At 63.1% G+C, this 18,958-nt stretch overlaps 1 protein-coding gene across 1 annotated transcript; it reads left to right on the top strand.

The window, feature by feature from the left end:
* Positions 1–604: 604 nt before the first annotated feature.
* On the top strand, positions 605–18,282 carry LOC111178508 (inactive sodium-dependent neutral amino acid transporter B(0)AT3-like). Its single transcript, XM_089908357.1, is given in 18 exon segments — positions 605–779; positions 2,435–2,662; positions 7,498–7,630; positions 8,312–8,407; positions 8,409–8,452; positions 8,987–9,168; positions 11,181–11,291; positions 12,118–12,230; positions 12,881–13,009; positions 14,354–14,463; positions 14,466–14,509; positions 15,017–15,060; positions 15,062–15,269; positions 15,511–15,647; positions 16,798–16,826; positions 16,829–16,933; positions 16,936–16,962; positions 17,970–18,282. Coding segments are annotated over 18 exon segments (2,160 nt in total). The 3' UTR covers positions 18,215–18,282.
* The last annotated feature ends 676 nt before the right edge of the window (positions 18,283–18,958 follow it).

The raw sequence follows: 18,958 nt of genomic DNA on the forward strand, positions 1-18,958 counted from the left end.
GTGGCTAGGAGCGCCCTTCTCAAGGCCTGTCCAGAAGAGGCCAGTGAGCTTGCGAGTCCTGTGGGGCCCCGCCCACCTGCCGGCTGTGAAGAGCCCCCGAGTCCTGGCCACATTCCGGCGTCGTGAAGGCTGACCCACTTAATCACTGCATCTGGACGCCATGAACAGACGAATAGTTAATAAAACTCAGCTTGGGCGATTTGGGGCAGAAAACCCCCCTTCGTGTTTTCTTGAGAGGACGGTAACTGCGTGAACATTTAGCCAGGTGTTGGAAAAGGCGAGTTACAGGGTAACTAACTCAGCCTTGGCCACCGAGGTGGAGGACGGTGCACGCATCCCGAGCAACGGCAGGGGAGCCACGAGGGCCCGGAGGGCCGTCCACCCGGTGTCGCTCGGCGAAGGCCGGCGTCAGCTCCTCTCTCCCAGTCGGGGACGGGATGGGACACCCATTCTCAGCCCAGGTCACGTGGCACTTGGGTATTTGTTTCCAAGAACTGGTCGCCTCCACTTTCCATGGAAAAATCTGGAAGTTTAAGTTAAACTGGACCTTCTGAGGATTCTTGGTGCAGGATGGGAGACCCGAGTGGGAGTGGGTCCCAGCGCCATGTCCCTCCCACTTGGAGACCCCCCGCCAGCTTCCGCAGGACCCCACCTCCCTGCTCCCCAGAGCGTTCCGACCCTCCTCCGGGACAGCTCTGCTGCGGACCCCCTGGACACACGCCCCTACCTCCTGCCCCGGGGCATGGAGGGGGACACGCTCGCAGGCGTCACCTGGCCGGGTTGGTCCGTCCGTCTCTCTGTGGCTTGGTGAGGGCTTCCTTCAGACTTCACATTTCGCAAATTGTTAGAAATCCGGGCTTTGTGGGCATCGCGCATCTGTCTGAATAAATCTCTCCCTTTCACACTCTTGGCCTAAATGCTGTCTAAATGCAGAGGACGCGCAAGCAGCGGAGCCCCAGCCTCGAGGGGACGGGGCCGGACTGTGCTTCTGCTGCGCCCACGGAGCCCCCATTACCCAAGGTGCCCGGTGGAGTGCAGGGGTGGGTGCGCCTTGACCTCAGGATATGGGAGCTGCTGGCCGGGTCACTGTTGGGGGGACAGGGGAAAAAGGGAGCTGGAGGCACGGAGGGGAAGGCCTGTGTGGGTCACTCGGGACTGGGCCTGCCCTCCCCCTCCCGCCACTGCTTTCCATTTTCTCTGATTCTCCCTTTTCTCACTTTTTCCTCTCACCCAAAAAGGGATGTCTAAAAAACGTGTCCCCTGGGGCCTGCGTTTCCGGGACCCCCATGTTTGGCATCGGCTGCCCGGCTGTAAGCCCGCCCTCCAGGAAACATGAGATGATGGATGTAGGGCCCGGGCCCGTCCTAGCGGAAGCGTCTGCTGGCTCGGGGGTGAACGCGTCCACGGAGCCCCCAGTGGGAGGCCTAGGCTGAATCCGCCGTGACAGCTCACTACCTCTCCAGCCCGCAGGCGGGAGGTGCTCCGAGCTAAGGCGAGGGCTCACGTGTCCCCCCAGCCTGGCCAATCCCCCTCCCCTGCGCCCTGGTGTCACCCTCCCACCCCAGGGAGCCCCTTGAGGATCCAGGCCCCCACTCCCTCCACGACCCCTGTGGCTAATGGTGGGCTCACGCCCAGCACGGATTCCTGGGCACGGGGGTGCCAGCGGATGCAGAGGGGAGGGCTGATCTTCTGGAACTTTCCTGGGCATCCTCAGAACAGGAACATTGGGAACCAGAGGGAAAGTTCACGTTCAGACAATTTGAGAAGTTTGGAAATCTCTTTGGAAGATAAATGTGGCTTAAAAATAAACACGGCCCCAGGCCCGGCAGTCCTGCCGGGCACTTGCCCCGCGTCCGCACAAAGCCGTGTGCAGGTGCTCATCTCAGCCATCACTCACAGCCCCACCCACTCCGCGCGCAGCGGACACGGAGCCCCATGGCCGTACTACGGCTCACCTGGTGGGTCTCCAGAGACTGAGGCCAACCCCGTGGCCACACGGTTTACACAGTGTGCTTGAGATGACACATCTACAGCGACGCAGCGCAGATGCAGGCCGCCAGGGGTGCGGCCACACAGGGGACAGAGGGACCCTCGGGGACGGACGTGTCCGCTGTGACGTTGGCGAGATGTTTGCAGGACGTCTCCACCGGGGGGCTGGGAGCGTGGGCACTTGGTACTACTCCTCACGGCAACGTGCAAGTCTGCAATTATCTCACGAAGTTAATTAAAAGTAAAATTTTATAAAAACAACTAAATGTGCCCCAGCCTTGGAATCCTTGAGGCTCTCGTGTCGGTGGTGGCAGCAACTGTGGGCTGCTGGCATCGGGCGGGAGCCAGCGGGGGGCAGGGCACGCGGCCGTGGCGGGCGGGGGGTTGTTACCAATTAACCGGCTCCACTGGTTTTCCTTTAAATCATGAAAAATCACACCCGCAGGGGAGACAGCTTGCGGCTTCCCATCCCCAGTGGAGGTCCCGGGCTGCGGCCAGGAGCAGGTGGTGGGCATAGAGGGCACCCTGGAGCCGGACCCACCTGTGGATGCTGGTGGGGATGAGTGGCCCAAGTGGGACAACAAGCTCCAGTGCCTCCTGAGCTGCGTCGGGTTTGCCGTGGGCCTGAGCAACCTCTGGAGGTCCCTGTACCTGTGCCAGACCTACGGGGGAGGTGAGCCGCGCACTCTCCACATCCGTCCCCACCCGCGGCCTCCAGGGTGTTAGGGACCTGCCGCCCCCGGGGGATTTGTCCCTCTGAGGCCCAGTGGCCTCAGGTTTGCGGTGCTGTTCACTAGGCTGCCCGTCTGGGCTTGCGGCGGTCGGGGCCCAGGCCCCCTCTGTGGCGCTGCGGCCTTGCTGACAGCGCCCCAGAGCGCGAGCCCAGGGGTTTGCTCGGGCTCCCAGCAGTGAAGCCCATGGGCTGGAGCCGGAGCGGCTCAGCTGGGCTGCTTCTCGCTCGAGGGCCTTCTCTTGGTGTCACGCTTGCTCTTGGGGACATGAGGCCGCAGGCTGGCCAGACCACTGCCTTCGGGGGCGGACGTGGCCCGTTTTGTCCTCAGGTTCAGGGCGGGGGTTTTTCAGGCAGGCTCGTCCTCATGTGGGTTCTGAACTGAGGCTCCTCTGCCCCTGCGAGACCGGCGGTTCCCCAGCACCTGCAGACCTTCCCGCAAGAGTTGGTCTCTGGTGGGAAATTTGGGGAGTGTCTCTTTCAGGGCCCAGGAGACGGGAAAGGCTGAGCTGGTGACAACTCACGTCCCATCTTCTGGTCGCGGGGAGGCATCCTTGTCCTTTCAGGGGTGGACAGCCAGCCCTCCTCGCGAGATGGGGGGGCAGTGGACGGTGGGCAAGCAGACCTCACGTGAGCGCTGCCTGCCGAGCTTCCTGGTCATAAGGACGCTGCGTCTTTATAAAGTCTTTGTTTCCTGATTGTGAGACGATACAGGGCATGCAGGAATTTTGAAAGTGCAGGTACCCCTGTAACAGCTGCCCCAGAGATGCCAGAGCCTCCGCGGTTTGGGGTCGGGCGGGCGCCTGGGCCCCGGGTCTGCTGGCCAGCGCCCCTCTGACGCGGGCCCCTCGGGAACTGCAGGAGCACAGGCGGCAGACCCGACCCGGGGCTCGCGGTGGCCTCTCGGCGCCCTTTGCGTCAGGTCAGGGCCTCGGCGACGCTCCATACGCGGGGGATCTGACGTCTGCAAACGTTTCACTGCCCACAATCTTACTCACTGTTCAGAGCTGCCGGAGCCGGGGGCCTGGGAAGCCCTTTCCTGCGAGGTCCGTCTCCCCGCGGTCCAGACAGTGAGGCCTTCGGGGCGGCCGTGCCCGCGGCCAGGGCAGCCCGGTCCCCAGCCGCGCCCGGGGCTTTGAAACACTTCTGCCGCCTCTGTTTTCAGAGGTGGAAGCTCTCGATGCAACGTCATGAAATACTTAAGTTTCTCACGCTGCGAGAGGCCCTTTTTTTGCCTGTCCTGACCACCTCTGCTGACTTTCAAGATGAGAGACGCAACAAGTAGACGCGGCCTCACCCTGATTTGCACAGACTCCCCACCCCAATATTCTGCCCCCGCTCTGGAAACGTCAGGCAACGTCGTGACAGAATTGAGCAGAACATCTAGACGGAGATGGACAGGGATTCTGTCACATAGACACCACTCCGCAGTGAGCTGTTCTTTAAGTCAGATGACGGTAGAAGCACAAAGGCCCGGCGGTGACTCAGGTCGCCGACCGCGGGGCTCCGACATGGGCTGCGGCTCGGGGTTCACCCCAGGGAGACACACGGATGTGGTCCCCCATCGAGAGGCTGCGATTTCTGCGCTGCCCTGTCCCGCCCGGACTTTGTGTCCCTGGAGGCCTGCGGACTCTGGCACCGGAAGCGGCGCAGGGTTAAGTCGTGCGGGTTTTTAAGGAGCCCTGGTGTCCAGCAGTGATCCTCTCGGCTTGCGCTTCCTTCAGACGCCTTTGCCGTCACTCTTCTGTGTGAACCAGAGACACGGAGGCACCAGCCCGGGTGTCTGGCCTGGTGTCGACTGTCTAGGTGGGTTTGGGAAGCAGTCCCCCCAGCAACGTGTCACCCCTCCACACACGCACACACACACAGCGTGTCACTCTCCTTTCTGTCCTCGTGTGATTCTCTCCATAAAGATCTTGGGCAACCCGGGCTATAGCTGCTGTTCCGACCGGAACCTTCTTTTTCTCCACAGTTTCTTAGCGGGTTGGCCTGGTATGTGCTGCACCCAGCACCCCCAGGCTGGTGGAGCGTGGGGTGAGGGTGGGGCTCTCCGAGATCCGCCAGTGGGCTGCCGTGCACCCCCCGATGGGGCTGCGTGCTCCGCGTCACCAGCTCTTTGGTGCCCCTTCTGCTCTCAAGGCTGTGGCACCAAATGTGTGAGGTTTTCCCCACACCGACCGCGTCTCCGGTTCTCAGTGGACACCGACGGGGTGCCCCACGACCTAACCCCACCCTGACCCCACAGGCCAAGGGCTCACCCACAAGATGCCCCCCTCAGACGCCAATCTGGAGTAGCGGGTCCCCAAGTCACCCACAGCTTCTTTCCAACTTGGCTACAAATTCAAGGGGTCCCACGACCCCTCCTAAGCCTCAATAATTTGCTAGAATGGCTCCCAGGACTCAGGAAAACACAGGCTTACAGGTTTATTATAAAGCACACAACTCAGAATCGCCACATGGAAGAGACGTGAAGGGCTGAGGCGCAGGGAGGGGCACGGAGACCCCTCGCAGGGGCCACCCTCCTGAGCCTTGAGTGTCACCCACCCAGAAGCCCCGCGGGGCAGGGTTCCTGATGGAACCACTGGCCACTGACTGGTGATTAACTCGGTCTCCCTGGTGGGCGTGGTCAGGGCCTCTGGCCACCAGCTCCATCCTCCAGGGGTTAATACCTCATTGGCACGAGCCCAGGTAAGGCTAAAGGGCTTATCACGGACCACAGATGCCGCTTCTCTCTCCCGTCACCCGCGAGGTGCTGAGGGTCTTGGGAGCTCTGAGCTCCGAAATGCATTTCTTTTCGGGATGAGGACCAAATATGCTTGTCTTACTTCATCCCGGCATCACGGCTCTTGTGAGCCCTGCGCTGAGGTCCACCCGATGGTGGAGCAGCTCTCCTCCCCCCTTCAGACCCAGCAGAAGTGAACTTACTGTGTGACTTGAGGGAGGCAGGCGCCCACGCTGGACGCGGAGCCCTCTGCGCCCCGCCCCAGCGCCCCAGCCTGGTTTGCGGTCTGAGTTCCTGTCCCCATGGCAGCCCCGTGGGGGTTGAGATGCATCTGACGCACAGGGTGGACGCTGCTCACCACGTGGTCACAGAAATGCCTCTTGTTCTCTTCTCTGCCCAGCGTGGCGACTCAGCCACAGGAGAACCCCCCGCCCTCCCTGGATACTTCCTTTGGGTGGGCCCAGTCATGCTGACCTCAGCCGCCCCTAAGGCCCCCACCTGGGCTCGTCCGGCTGGGGTTTTCCCCTCAGAGCAGGGGGGAGGGGGAAGGGGGCCAAGGTCTGATTAGCCCGGAGGCTACAGCCCTTCCTAGACAGTGGGTCACATACCTCGGACTCAGTCCCTGCCCGTGTGGCCATTCCACGTCGGTCCTCGCCACGCTGCAGCCGTGCGTCCCGAGGCCTAAGGGTGGCTGGGAGGCCCGCCTGCAGGAGACCCCACAGTGCAGCATGGAGACGGGGCGGGCAGGGAGGAGGGGCCCTCTGTCTGTGCCCCGGGCCCCGGCCCTGTGACCGGCCCCTCCCCCCAGGGGCTCCCTGGGTGACCTGGGTTTTGTCCACACCCCTCTAGCTCCGAGTCCCAGCCCACAGATGCCCTCGCATCCCTGGGGCATCCGGCGCCTCCACCGAGGCTGAGTCCCTCCAGAATTTAACTTTCTCCTTTAATGCGGCTTTGCCTTTCGGCTGCTACGTAGAAGACACCAATAAGCACTGTTTGCCCCAAGCGCTGGCCCTGGAGTCCTGTCAGAGGCCAACACGGGCTGAGGGCTCCGTGGCCACCTGCTCCCTCCAGGGCCCCAACTCAGCCTCCAAACACCGGATTGTGACACGAAAAGCCAGATGGAGGCTGTGCTGGTGAAGAACACAGGGGCCTGTGGTGCGTGCAAGTGGCTCTTGGAAGCTGAATCCAAGCTTCCTGCAGACAGTGTGGGGAGGACGCAGCCGACCGACCTCGTTGGCCAGGGGCTAACGCTGAGCTGCTCCGTGGGGTCACCTGGACCTGTGTGGGGGGCGGGGGGCAGCTGCCGTCGGTCCTGGAGCATCGACGTGCCCACACATGCTGGTCCAAAGCGCGCGGCTGGTGGAGATCCGGAGGGAAGGGCCCTCAGGTGAGACGCCGACATCGCCGACTCCGTGCTGGGGAGTTAGTGGCCCTCCCGACAGCGTGGGAGCATCCAGTGGGGAACCGGGGTCTCCCCAGCAGGCCTGGCAGGTCTGTGGGTTCGGGGAGGCCAGGCCCTGCCACCTCGCGGCACCCACTTTGTCCACGGGGGCTCGCGGTGCAGGAGGGCCTCCGCCATCTCTGCCTGCCCTTCCCTCGGGCTCTGGCATCGGTCAGTACGTGCTCCGTCCTGGGGGCCTCGGCGACCTCTCCCGCCGCCGCTGGGTCCACCTCCCAGCGTCTGGACTGGGGTGAAGGGTTGGAGAGACAGTTTCCTGCGCCAACTCAGGGCGAAGCTTGGGAGACCGTCTGGGGTGTCTCCTACTCCGAGGCTCCACGTGAGCAGACCGGCTCCCCGACTCAGGAGCCCTGGAACCAGGGGTCACAGGGCCTCAGGGAGAACAACGCAGCCTGTCCGTGGATGAAAACCGCCAATAAAGCACCAGATGGTGGGGTGACACCAAGTCATTTAAAACAATGGCAACCCCCTGACATGGGGGTCCCCTATCCTCCCCTCGGGCAGCCACGAGCGCTTCTCCCTCACCGCTGTGTCGTCTTCCGGCCCGAGGCCTGGCCGGGCAGACGGCGCCACTGGCTGACCACCGCGTCTTTTCAGGAGCCTTCCTCATCCCCTACCTCATCGCCCAGCCTTCGAGGGCAGCCTGCTTCCACATCGAGCTTGCCGTCGGCCAGCGCCTGCGCAGGGGCAGCCTCAGGGTGTGGATGGTCATCTCACCCTACCTGGGCGGAGAGGGAACGCACCTCTCTCTGATCCCTGCCCGCAGCTGCTGGGGGCAGCGGGGCGGGCTGCATTTACGTGTGCCATGCATGTTTCATGGGTGTTTGATCATCACTCCAGTGTATATCCAGTGGTTTTGAACCTGCAGACACGGGAGGTGCCCTGATGTAAAGATGCAGGGGCCTGGGCAGCGGCATCCCTGTGGGAGGACTTGGAGGCCGGGTGTGGTGACAGAGGCGGCGGGCCGGCCCCGGCGCAGCAGCAGGCTGTCCCGTATCGCCCAGCTCATGCATGCAGAGCGCGGAGCCTGCCTATCCCAGAAGCTCAGGCGCCAGGGGAGACCAGGCGGAGGGCAGACCCAGCTCCCCGTGTGCCCTCGAGGTGGGTGCTGCACTAAGGGATCCGAGCATCACCGTCCAGGCCTGTGACACACCTGGTGGCTGCAGGCCATGTGAAAGCCCCACCTGGAAGCAGCCTGAGGCTGGTGGAGAGCCAAACGCGGCCCAGCCCGGAGAGCACCACATGGCCGGGAAGGTGACGGGTTGCCCGCGGGCGGACGCAGCCAGCTGCAGGCCAGCGGGCAGACAGTGGGAGCCCTTTGGGGCGATGTAGGGAGCAGGAATGTGGGATGTGCTTGAGGACGGTCTGCAACGGGGCAGCCAGGAGGGGGACGCTGACCGTGGCTGGTGCCCGCAGGGCTCGGCGGCTTCGTCACATCTGTCCTGGTCAGCATGCACTGCGACACGGTCCTGGCATGGGTGCTGTGGCACCTCCCCAACTCCTCCCAACCCGCTGCACTGGAGCGCCTGCCCGCCGGACCTCAACCACACGGGCACTGCTCTCGGGGAGGAAGCCCAGCCTCGGCTGGCACCTTGAGACTGGGTCTCGTTACCCCTGCTGTTGCCTGCTCAGTGCGGGACCCAGGGACCCGGATGCCGTGTTCCTTCACTGAGGAGCACCCAGGCCCTCGCAGCTGCTCGTGTGCTCGGTGACAGGAGGGAGAGGCACAGGCTGCTGCGCTCCCTGAACTAAGTCCTTAGGTGGAGACCCCAGCCAAGGGCGTCATCTGGGGACACCTCCCAGATGTGGGAAACAGTCATGGTTTTCAAGTTCGCTCGTAAAGCTGGGTTGATCTCTTTCCCTTCCTGCCTCTAGCTGATAGAAACTTGTACTTGGCACGCGCTGGACAAGGCTGGCCCTGGGTGCTCAGGCCAAAGGGCTGGGCTGGGAGGCTCCTCGTGTCGGCCACAGAGGCCACTGGCAGTCAGCCTCCCTGCCCCTCACTCAGGGTGGCAGCGGTCCCGCCCAGTGTGCCCAGGTCATCTGCAGTCTATGGCCAGCCCATGACTGCACGGGCTGGCTCCAGGCTTTGTGCTGGAATGCCGGGACAGCAGCGCTGTGAGCCTCTTCCGGTACCGGCAGACACTGAACATCACAGCCGACACCAACGACAGTGGCTCTGTCCGGTGCTGGCTGCTGGTCTGCTTGACGGCCTCCTGGGCCATGGCGTACCCGTGCGTCATCAGGGGCACTGAGAGTACTGGGAAGGTGAGAGCCCACAGGCCAGACCCCGCTCCCACCAGCCCCAGAGGACCCCTCCCCATTTCCATCATTGCTGGCCTCTGGGGTTCAGAGGCTCGGCGAGGAGGGTCGCAACTTCAGCACTGTCACGTGTCCCCGGAGGACTGATGCCTTTGTCACCATGAGGTGAAGCTCCTCAGCCTGGCGATTGTCGGCTCCAAGTGCACTGGGATATTAGAGGAGCTGTTCCAGCCTTTGCTGACTAAATCAACATAGTGCACTTTTTCCAATTTCTTTCTTTTCACCTCTTTGGGCCTTTTTGTTTGAGGTGTCATTCTTGTAGACAGCATATGGTTGGCCTTGTTTTTTATCCAGTCTGACAATCCCTGTCTTTTTTTTTTTTTCTTTTTTCTTGGCTGCGTTGGGTCTTCGTTGCTGTGCGCGGGCTTTCTCTAGTTGCCGCGAGTGGGGGCTACTCTTCCTTGCGGTGCGTGGGCCTCTCGTTGCGGGGGCTTCTCTTGTTGCGGAGCACGGGCTCTAGGTGCGTGGGCTTGAGTAGTTGTGGCGCACAGGCTCAGTAGTTGTGGCTCACGGGTTTAGTTGCTCCGCGGCATGTGGGATCTTCCCAGACCAGGGCACGAACCCGTGTCCCCTGCACTGGCAGGCGGATTCTTAACCACTGCGCCACCGGGGAAGCCCCCCTGCCTTTTTTTATCTGGTTTGGTTTAGCTTGTCATCTCGTACTTCTTTTCTGCTTGTCCCCTCTGTTCTTTGCTCCTGTTTCACTCTTTTGCTGAGTAGTTTTTGATCCCACTCTATGTGCTTTGCTCATCAGTAGCAACTTGGTGGTTGAATTAGGGGTTGTAGCATCATGGTCTGTCTCCAGGCAATGCTGTACCACCGCACAGAGGAAGCTCTCAGCATCACCCTCCCTCCCCACGGCGTTCACACTGTTGTCATGCATCTGACTTGCGATGTGTTATAAACAGCAAATGCATTCTCAGCACTTTTTTTTTTTTTTTTTTTTGGCTGCACTGCACGGCTTGTGGGATCTTAGTTCCATGACCAAAGTGCCAAGTCTAACCACTAGACCGCCAGGAAACTCCTGCATCTCAGCGTTTTTGTTTCACACCGTGGGTTATCTTTTAAAGAGATGTAGACAATGAGAAAAAACCTATTGATAGTTACCTGGTCTCCATGCAATAAGGACCAGGGGAGCCTGAGCCTAAGCCCCCAAGCCTGCCTTTCAAATTGCACCTAGCACAGGGCTTCCCACACTCTCTTCCTTCTGGGCTTGGATAAGTCTAATATTTTATATGTCTGTCCTTTAAATGACTGTGACGAAATCCTGTGCATTTCTACCAGGTCTCCCGATCCGTGATTATGGAGGTTTGCAGGTCCGAGTGTGCATGTGTGCCTGTGCTTTTTCTCGGTTACCACGTGAGGGTGATGGTTACTCTCACGTGAGGGGCTCCAAGCTTGAGGGGACTGGAATTTTGGAAGCAGCCATCAGTCACAACAAGCCAGCCGGAAACCCCGAATAATCCTGCCATGAAAGTCCCTGAAGATGCACTGGGTAGCTCCCCAGTGTCTACACTGGGGTCTGGGGGTCAGGAGGGAAGGGAATCCACTCGCAGATTTAATTTTTGCAGATGCCGTGTGTGCAGACCCCTCCTCAACCCTGAAAGAATTGGGGGCTGGTCCTTCTGCGGGAGAAGGTGTGGGCAGGTGTGTGGCCCCATGGACCCTGAGAAGTGGCCAGCTGGGGGCCTCAGCGTGGAAGGAAGAGGGGCCTGACTGTGGGCGAGGGGGAGTCCGCCCACCCTGGGGAGGCCATCGCCCTCCTCAGCGGGGTCCACGTATGGGCTTCAGGGGGGGCCCCAAACGCCGCAAGCTTGACTGGAGCTCACACCCCACCATCCCCTCCCGGATCCCACGGGTGACGTGGCAGTGGACCCAAGCATCTTGGTACACCCACCCCTCTCGAGGGTTCACGCGGAACAGACACACTGAGAAGACTAACAGCCTGCCTTTTTCAGGCAATTTTTTTCATGGCCTTGTTCCCGCACCTGCTCCTCTCGGTTTTCCTCATCAGAGGACTCCCCCTGCCTGGGGTGACGGAAGGACGGACCTACCTATTTGCGCCCGACGTTAAGTGGGTCCCGAATCCAAGCCCCCAGGGGTCCGGGCTCTGGAAGCATGCGAGCCGGGTCCCCTGCCCAGCCCAGCTCGTCCCAACCCCTGGCTGTGGGAGCAGAGGTGAGGTCACAAGGAGGGGCAGCCTGGGATCCCAGGGGTCAGGTTTGGAGGGGAGGGAGCAGAGGAGGACTCGGTCTGGAACACGGGGACCGCTATGAAATGGGGGTTCAGGGGGGAGGCCGGCTGGGGACCCACACGTCCCACCCCTGGGGCCCTCGTCCAGCAGTGCAGCCCCACCAGGCGAGGACCACTGGGCCATTCCACAGTCTCCGGGGCCGCAGCATCCCCGGGACCCCAGGGGCTGCCTGGCTCATCCCGCAGCCTCCCAGGCAGAGCCCTGCCCGGGGGAGGGACAGGCCCCTGGTACGCAAGCAGGTGGAGGTTTGCCCGGTCTACCAGCAGAAACATCAGGCACTGTGTGCACGGGGGCCCCACCTGGCCCTCAAGTCCTCAAAACCCCGGGCCTGAGGGGAGCAGTACAAACACCCTGAGTCCGAGCTGCTCAGCCTTGACTCCCAGCCCCGAGAGGGCGGTGCCCCTAGCGCTCAGGGCCACACGTCTCGTGTGGCTGGGACCCGGGGGGCCATTACACATCACGAACAGGCAGCCGGAGTTGGCCATGTCAACTGCTCCTCGTGTGCGGTCCCAAACTCTTCTTGGGGCCTGAGTAGGTGGCACTGCTCGTGGGAGTAGTCCCAGGGACGCTGGGAACATTCCAGAACAGGAGGCACTGGGCCAGGGCAGCTTGTCTGATCTCGGGCCCCTATCTCCTTGCAGATGCAGGTCCTGCAGAGCCCCCGGGTGTGGCTGGATGCAGCCACCCAGATATTCTTTTCTCTGTCCCTGGCCTTCGGAGGAAACATCACTTTTGCAAGTTACAACCCGCCCAGGTAGGGCCGGGTTGGGGGCAGGGAGCCAGGCTTCAGAGAGACACACCAAGCACTTCTTTGCCGTGACCTCCTGCCGGGGATGGAGAGTGATCTGGTGTGAGCTTCTGATAAGAACAGATTGTCAAGATCTGGTAATTACTGAGTCACCCCCTAAGGGCCGGGAGGTTGGGGCCCTCTGGGGCAGCTTCCAGCAAGTTCCGGAGCGGCTGCAGGAAGAGAACCTGGGTCATCAAACCCCGGAACAAGGCCATAACAGGGGGCTGCCTGTGTGTGACACATGTGGCCATAAAAGCAGAAATACTGCCTGTGTCCACCTCCTTGTTACTTAAAATAGACGCCAGGCCCACGCCCTTTTATGGATGGACTGGCCGTGGCACCAGGCACGACTGCGGGCCAAAAGCCACTCGGGGCGGCAGTGATGAGCTTAAACCTACCTCCAGGTGGCTGTCCGTGGGGACAGGCGTGGGGGGGGGCGGCAGGAGAGGGGGTGGGGACCACGGGGTGAGTGTGAGCCATGAAAGTCCCTGAAGATGCAGGGAGGGTGTCGGCGGGGAAGGGTCTGAGCTGTCCTCAGAGCACAGCAGCGCACCGTGCTCCAGGTCGAGCACAGGCGGCCCCCGGGGGCCCTGATGACACGCGTGTCTGCCCAGGAACAACTGTAAGAGGGACGCGGTGACCTTCGCCCTGGTCAACGGCATGACCTCCCTCTGTGCGCCCATTACTGTCTTCTCTGTCCTGGGGTTCAAGGCGGCCAGCGACCACGGGCGCTGACTGGACGGGTGAGCACGGTGCCCTCGGGCTCTGGGGCGAGGCGGTCCCGAGCTCAGCCCCCACGTGGGGATCCCCCAGATGACCTTCTGTTTCCCCAGAGCAGTGGGGTGGAGGGTCCACCCAGAACCTGGGATGGGACCTGACCCGGAAGCAGGGTCCTTGCAGAGATGATTGGTTAAGGTGAGGTTGTCCTGGACAGGGTGGGTCCCCAATCCAATGGCTGGTGTCCTGATAAGAGACAGGAGGGGGACACACAGACACGGAGGAGAAGGCCGGGTGACCACAGAGGCAGAGGCTGGAGGGACGTGGCCACAAGCCCGGCGACACCTGGGCCCCAGGGGCTAGAAGAGGCAGGAAGGACTGTCTCCTGTAGCCTCCGGAGGGAGCGCGGTCCTGCCCACACCTTGATCTTGGACGGCTGGCTGCAGAGCTGGGAAAGGATGAATCCCTGTTATTTTAAGACTCCCCAGGCTGAGGTCGTTTGTCACAACAGCCCCGGGAGCTGACGCTGTTAGGATGCCCCCACCCTTGAAGTTACCACGTTAGACGGACGGCCTGGTGGCCTCCAGATATGGTTTACCGGTTGGAGCCCGTCAGAGCTGCACAAGCCTGCCCTTTGGGCACTGCTAAACGTCCCCACGGCCCCGGACGGCCAGCGGAACGGTGGCCGTGTCAGCAGAGCGTGGGGGGATGCCTGTCCTGACCCTGCTCGGCTGCGCTGGGGGATGAAGGGCAGCCGCCAGGTGCTCCGGGCACTGCTGAGCAAGTGCGCCTCTTGGAATGTTCCGGAGAGGCTGCAGCGTCACCCCCGCGGGACAGCAGCTCATCCCCGTCTCCTTGTTGCACCTGGGACACTGGACAGCACTTAAACAGCAAAATCACCGACAAAAATGCGAAAACCGCAGTCGCAGCCAGCCTGGGAGAGGCTTGTCTACAGCTCTGCGGATGAGAGGGCAGAGTGTCCCGGGGGCCTGGCGGGAACGGGCGCGTCAGCCACTCTGGACACGTCCGCAAATGCCCTCGGGATGGTGTGGGGACTGGATGCAAGGTGACAAGTTCCTTCTAGCGAGCAGGAGAATTCGCAAACGTGGAAGCCCCGCGGAGTCTGAGCCTCGAGCCCTGAGACAGACGTGGAGGCACGAGAAGAGCTGCCCCCCCGCAGCCCCACCGCAGCAGCTCTAGGAGCGCCACCCCCAGGGCCATCGGGCCCTCGAGTCGGGGAGGCAGGGAGCAGCAGGTCCATTTGTATCCGGGCCCCGGGGCTGCAGGCTCTGTGCCCCGTTTGTGCATGAGGCCGGGCCTCCCAGGGCCCGCCCCTAGGGCATCTGCTCCCCCCACCTGCCACCCTGCAGAAACATCCTCTGTCTCGTCAACGCCTTCAGTCTCCCCAACCAGAGCATCTCCAGGGAGGACCACGCGGCTGCCCTCGCGTGCCTTCACTCCACCTGGCCCGAGCGGGTGGCGGGCTCCCCCTGGAGGCCTGCTGCCTGGAGGACTTCCTGGATAAGGTACCCCAGGGGCTGTGGCCAGGCTGCAGGTGGCTGCAGGCGTTGAGCCGGGGTCAGCAGTGAAGGGATCGGGGCTGACCCTGTGACCCGCTTCTCTGAGCTCCTAGAAAACCCCACGGCCTAAACGCAGCAGGTCCAACGGGCCCTGCCCAGCAGGCGGGGATCCAGGCTGACCCGAGAGTGGGAGTTGTGGGCGCCCAGAGCCCAGGGAGAGGGGCCTGAGCGTAGCCACGGAGCCAGGCTGTGTCTGGAGGAGACACGCACGGGGCCAGCTGATGCGGGGACAGGGACAGCAGGCCGGGGGCAGTCAGGGGGCAGGACCTCGGGACAGCGGTCGGATGGGCTCCTGAGCCCAAGGCCCCCAGGCCCCACGGCACCTGCTGCAGGGGATTTAGGGGCACAGGTCCCCTTCCTTCAGAGGTGCACCTGTAGTTTGTTATAACACAGCCTGACTCAGGAGGGGGTTGGTGCGCACGCGTGCCCCGGTGTGGATGCGCTGCGTTGCAGAGCGCCCCGGGCACAGGCCTGGCCTCCATCGTCGTCACGGAGGCGCCTCCACATGCCGGGGGCCCCCGTCTGGGCCGTGTTCTTCTCAGGGATGCTGTTCAGCCTGGGCCTGACGTCCACGCTCAGGAACATGGAAAGCGTCGTCACACCACCCTTGGACTTGAACGCCACGCCCAGATGGGTCCCCAAGGAGGCCCTGACAGGTGAGTGGACAGCCAGGCCTCCCTGCAGGGCCTGTCCTCACTGCCCTGCTGCCTCTACCCTCTGTCCACTCTGCCCGATGTCCATGAGGGCACGAGGGCCCTGACCCCGCAGCTCTGGCTCAGTGCCTCAAGGATCGTCACAGGGGAGCTGAGGGTCAGGGAGGGGACTCCGTCCCACACTGCCCACGGAGGCCACTCCATCCGAGCACGTCCTCCAGCTCCGTAGGTGCAGGGGGACATGCTGGGGGGAGTGGACAAAGGGAGATGCCTGAACATGGGGGTTGGGTCCAGGGCTGGCCCGCCTGCTTCACGCTGCGGGCGGGAAACTACTGGCTCGAGATCTTTGACCGCTACGTCGCTTCCCTGGACCTGAACCTCTTCCCGTTCTCCGAGGTGGCTGGTGTCATTTATGTTTATGGGATGAAACGGTGAGTCAGCTTCCAGGGGTCCCGCCCCTCTGCTCCAAGCGTCCCCAAGTACACACGTGTGGGCATCGGGCAGCCGGTCTCCTGGACAGCTGCGGGATGACACGGACCATCTGAGTTCCCTCCCTAAACAAACCTGTCCGCAGATGCACCCCTGGGACCCACTCGCTGGGCTGTGGGGACGCTAGTGACAAAACGACCAGTCCCCAGCCATGCGGGGGGACTCCTGAAGTCCAAGGACAGGTGGACACTAGGGCACCAGGAGGCCCCACCCAGGGTTCCAAGCCCCGCCATCCTGGAGGCCTCTGAGGAGGCCCCACACTGGTCCTGCCCATTCACACCTGGCCCGGGCCTGTGGCGCACCTGTCACTCACACCTGCCCTCACATCTGTCACTCCATGGCCACTCACGTCTGGACTCACACCTGTCACCCTGACCGTAGCCCTGCCCAGATGACCCTGGACGTTGTACCTTTAGGAGATCCTGACAGGCCCCAAATGCCAGGGCCTCCATGCTGCTCTGTGGGCACTGGGACAGCGGGCTTGTCCCCGGAGGGATGCTGCCCGCCTCGAGACACCGGAGTAAGAGGCAGTGGTCCGTGGTGATGAGGGGGGAACAGTGAGGCCCTGGACTCAACGGGTTGTGGGTCTCAGAAGGGGACCCTCAGGAGCCGTGAGGAGTGGGCTGGTGGGGGGGGAACAGGAAGGGGAGAGGCCCCAGGAGGGTCGGCTCCTGGGTGGCTGATACCTTCTCCTGGGTCTGCAGTGGTTGCTGCACATCCTGGGCCTCTGTCCTCATCCTGGGGGCCCGGGTCAGGTGCCGCCTTCCCTCCCACAGCGGGCCAGCGGAGGGCTCTCTACCCCTCACAGAGCCGGAGCTCCCCGCCCCCAGCGCCAAATCCACGGGTCCCGCCATTCCCTGGGCCAGGCTGACCTGCCCCTCTGGCCTTCCCCACACATTGGCCTGGGGGTTGGGTCTTCATCAGGACCCCAGAAGTTTGCCTGGTCTGGGGGCCACTCAGGAAGATGTGGGGCAAAGGTCAGAGTGGAAGTGGGGCAGCCCCATGGGCTCCATCTTTGTGGCAGGACAGAGGCTACTGGTCGAGCGGCTGGGGGATCTGAGCCCGTGGCAGATCTGAGTGTCTCTGTGGCAGGTTCTGTGACGACATAGCGTGGATGACTGGGCGCGGCCCGGCCTCTACTGGCAGGTGACCTGGAAGGCTGTCAGCCCCCTGCTGCTGCCGACCACCTTTGTGGCCTACATTGCCCTCCTGGCCAGCTCACCCCGGGCTGCAAGGCCTGGAACCCCCAACACGTAGGTCTCTGGGTGGGGGTCCGGGAGCACCGGGGCCACCTCAGACCCGGCCTGGTCCTTCCCTGGTGCCTTCCGGGGCCCAGGGGGCCCTCATGGTGGACATTCGTGCCCTAAGGGCCACGTGGGCTGTTTGTGCTCTGAGACCCCAGATCCCCGATGTCCCCGGGGGCAACGGTGCCGATTTCAGCAGCCCCAGTGACCTTGGGCAAGGGCCTCAGTCGGTGGCGGGAGGACAGGAGCAGTTTCCAGACTCCGGTGACTTCGCAGGTCCCTGAAGCCCCTCCCACAGGGACGTGGCTTCAAGCCACACTTCCCCAGCGCCGTGGGGATGGGCTCTGCAAACGCCCAGCTGGGTCCCAGACTAGAAACCGCCACCGAGCCGGTCAGAGCGTGAGCCGCGTGGGCACATGGCCCCGGCTCGAGCCAGCTCTTGGCCCCAGGCTGTGCTCTGAGCCGCGTGGGCCCCGCCAACCTGCCGGCTGTCCGGCGGCTCAGAGCTGCCCCAGAGGACCAGGCAGGCACGGGACGAATGGCGCCATGTTTCTCAAAGAGCTTCTCGTGGCTGTTGTCCTGTCCTGTCCAGGCCGTTGTCCTGTTCGCCACAGTGCCTCAGCTCGGGTGGCGGTGCTGCCCCCCTTACGGGGGGAGTGTAGCGTCTGACGATGCCCAGCGGATCAGACCCTGCAGCCCCTAGGGGTGTGCGGAGTGGCTGTCTCCAGAACCCGACGCCCCAGATCCCAGGCCTGTCTCAGAGCCAAAACCCTACGAGAGGCTCCGCCAAGCCCCGGAGCTTCAGCTGCCCGAGTCCCCGCTGCCCCAGGGAGCGGTCCCCGGCCGTGGGCCTTTTCCATCCATCCACCCTGGGTGCTTCGTCTCGGGAAGAGATGGGGTGAAGCTGCCCCACACAACACAGCCCCTGTGGCCGAGCGTCCGCCTCGCTGCATCCGGGAGTGGAGGTGGGGGGGACCTGTCCCCTGTCCGATGCCCACCTTGGGGCATTGTGTCCTGAAGCACAGTTCCCCTCGGGGCAGGAGAAGGCCTGCCCGGGCTGGGTGTGGGCCACCTGCGCGCTCCTGTCCTTCCTGCCTGCACTGTGGGTCCCGGTGGCCCCGCTGCTCACCCGGCACAGACAGAAGCGGCAGGACAGGCGTCCGAAGCTGCACGGCGGTGGAGGGGGCGGCCGAGGGAGGGGCCGGGGTGGCAGGGAGGGCCCTGCCTGTGCCAGAGCCCGACCACGCCAGCACACACTCGCCTGACCCGAGGCCCGTGGTCGTTGCTCCCGACACCGTCGCGCCCTCCAGACCAGCTCGTGGCACAGCCCAGCTCCGACATTGCAGTCCACGCACTTCCCCAGATGGGGGACAGCCCACCGTCTGCCTCCTGGGGCCTGCGGTGGGTGGCCAGGCACTGTACCCGGCGACTCCACGGGCAAACAACGGGGGTGCCGACAGCCAGGCCAGCGGTAGGGGGGCATCTGGGAAAGCCCAGCCACACCCCACAGCCGAGGGGTCTCGTGCCACGCGAGTTTGGGAACTTGCAGGCAGGGCCGGTCTCCAAGGAAAAGCAGACTGCGTTCTCTGCCACGAGGCCCCGCCCCATAGAAGCCCCTTTCTTTACCTAGAGCCCCGGAGTCACGGGGAGGGTCTGGTGTGGCTGCACGTGATGGGGACTCTCGGGGGCGTGGGTCCGTCTCGACCGATGTTCGGGCCACCCAATGCAGAGAATCGTCACAGAAGCACGGCCCATCCCGCTCTCAAAGGCCAGGGAGCTGCGGCGAGAAAGTCAGCAGCGAGGCCGCCTCTTCCCAGGCTTGGCTCAGAAGCACTGCCTTTTATTCTTTAGAGACTTTCTCAGTCAAATGTGTCAGGAATGATCAAAAAGGCCGATTATCACGCAGGTTTCGACTGCCTCCAGGGGGAGGCCACCCTCACTCACACCCGGTCCTTCCTTCAGCCAAGACCTGCCCATTCTTGAGCCCAATCTCACCTCCACCCGCCCTC

Source organism: Delphinapterus leucas, chromosome 3 (genome assembly GCF_059928025.1).
Source record: "Delphinapterus leucas isolate spDelLeu-1000000601 "Yukka" chromosome 3, BTC_Dleu_Yukka2, whole genome shotgun sequence".
Lineage (NCBI taxonomy): Eukaryota > Metazoa > Chordata > Mammalia > Artiodactyla > Monodontidae > Delphinapterus > Delphinapterus leucas.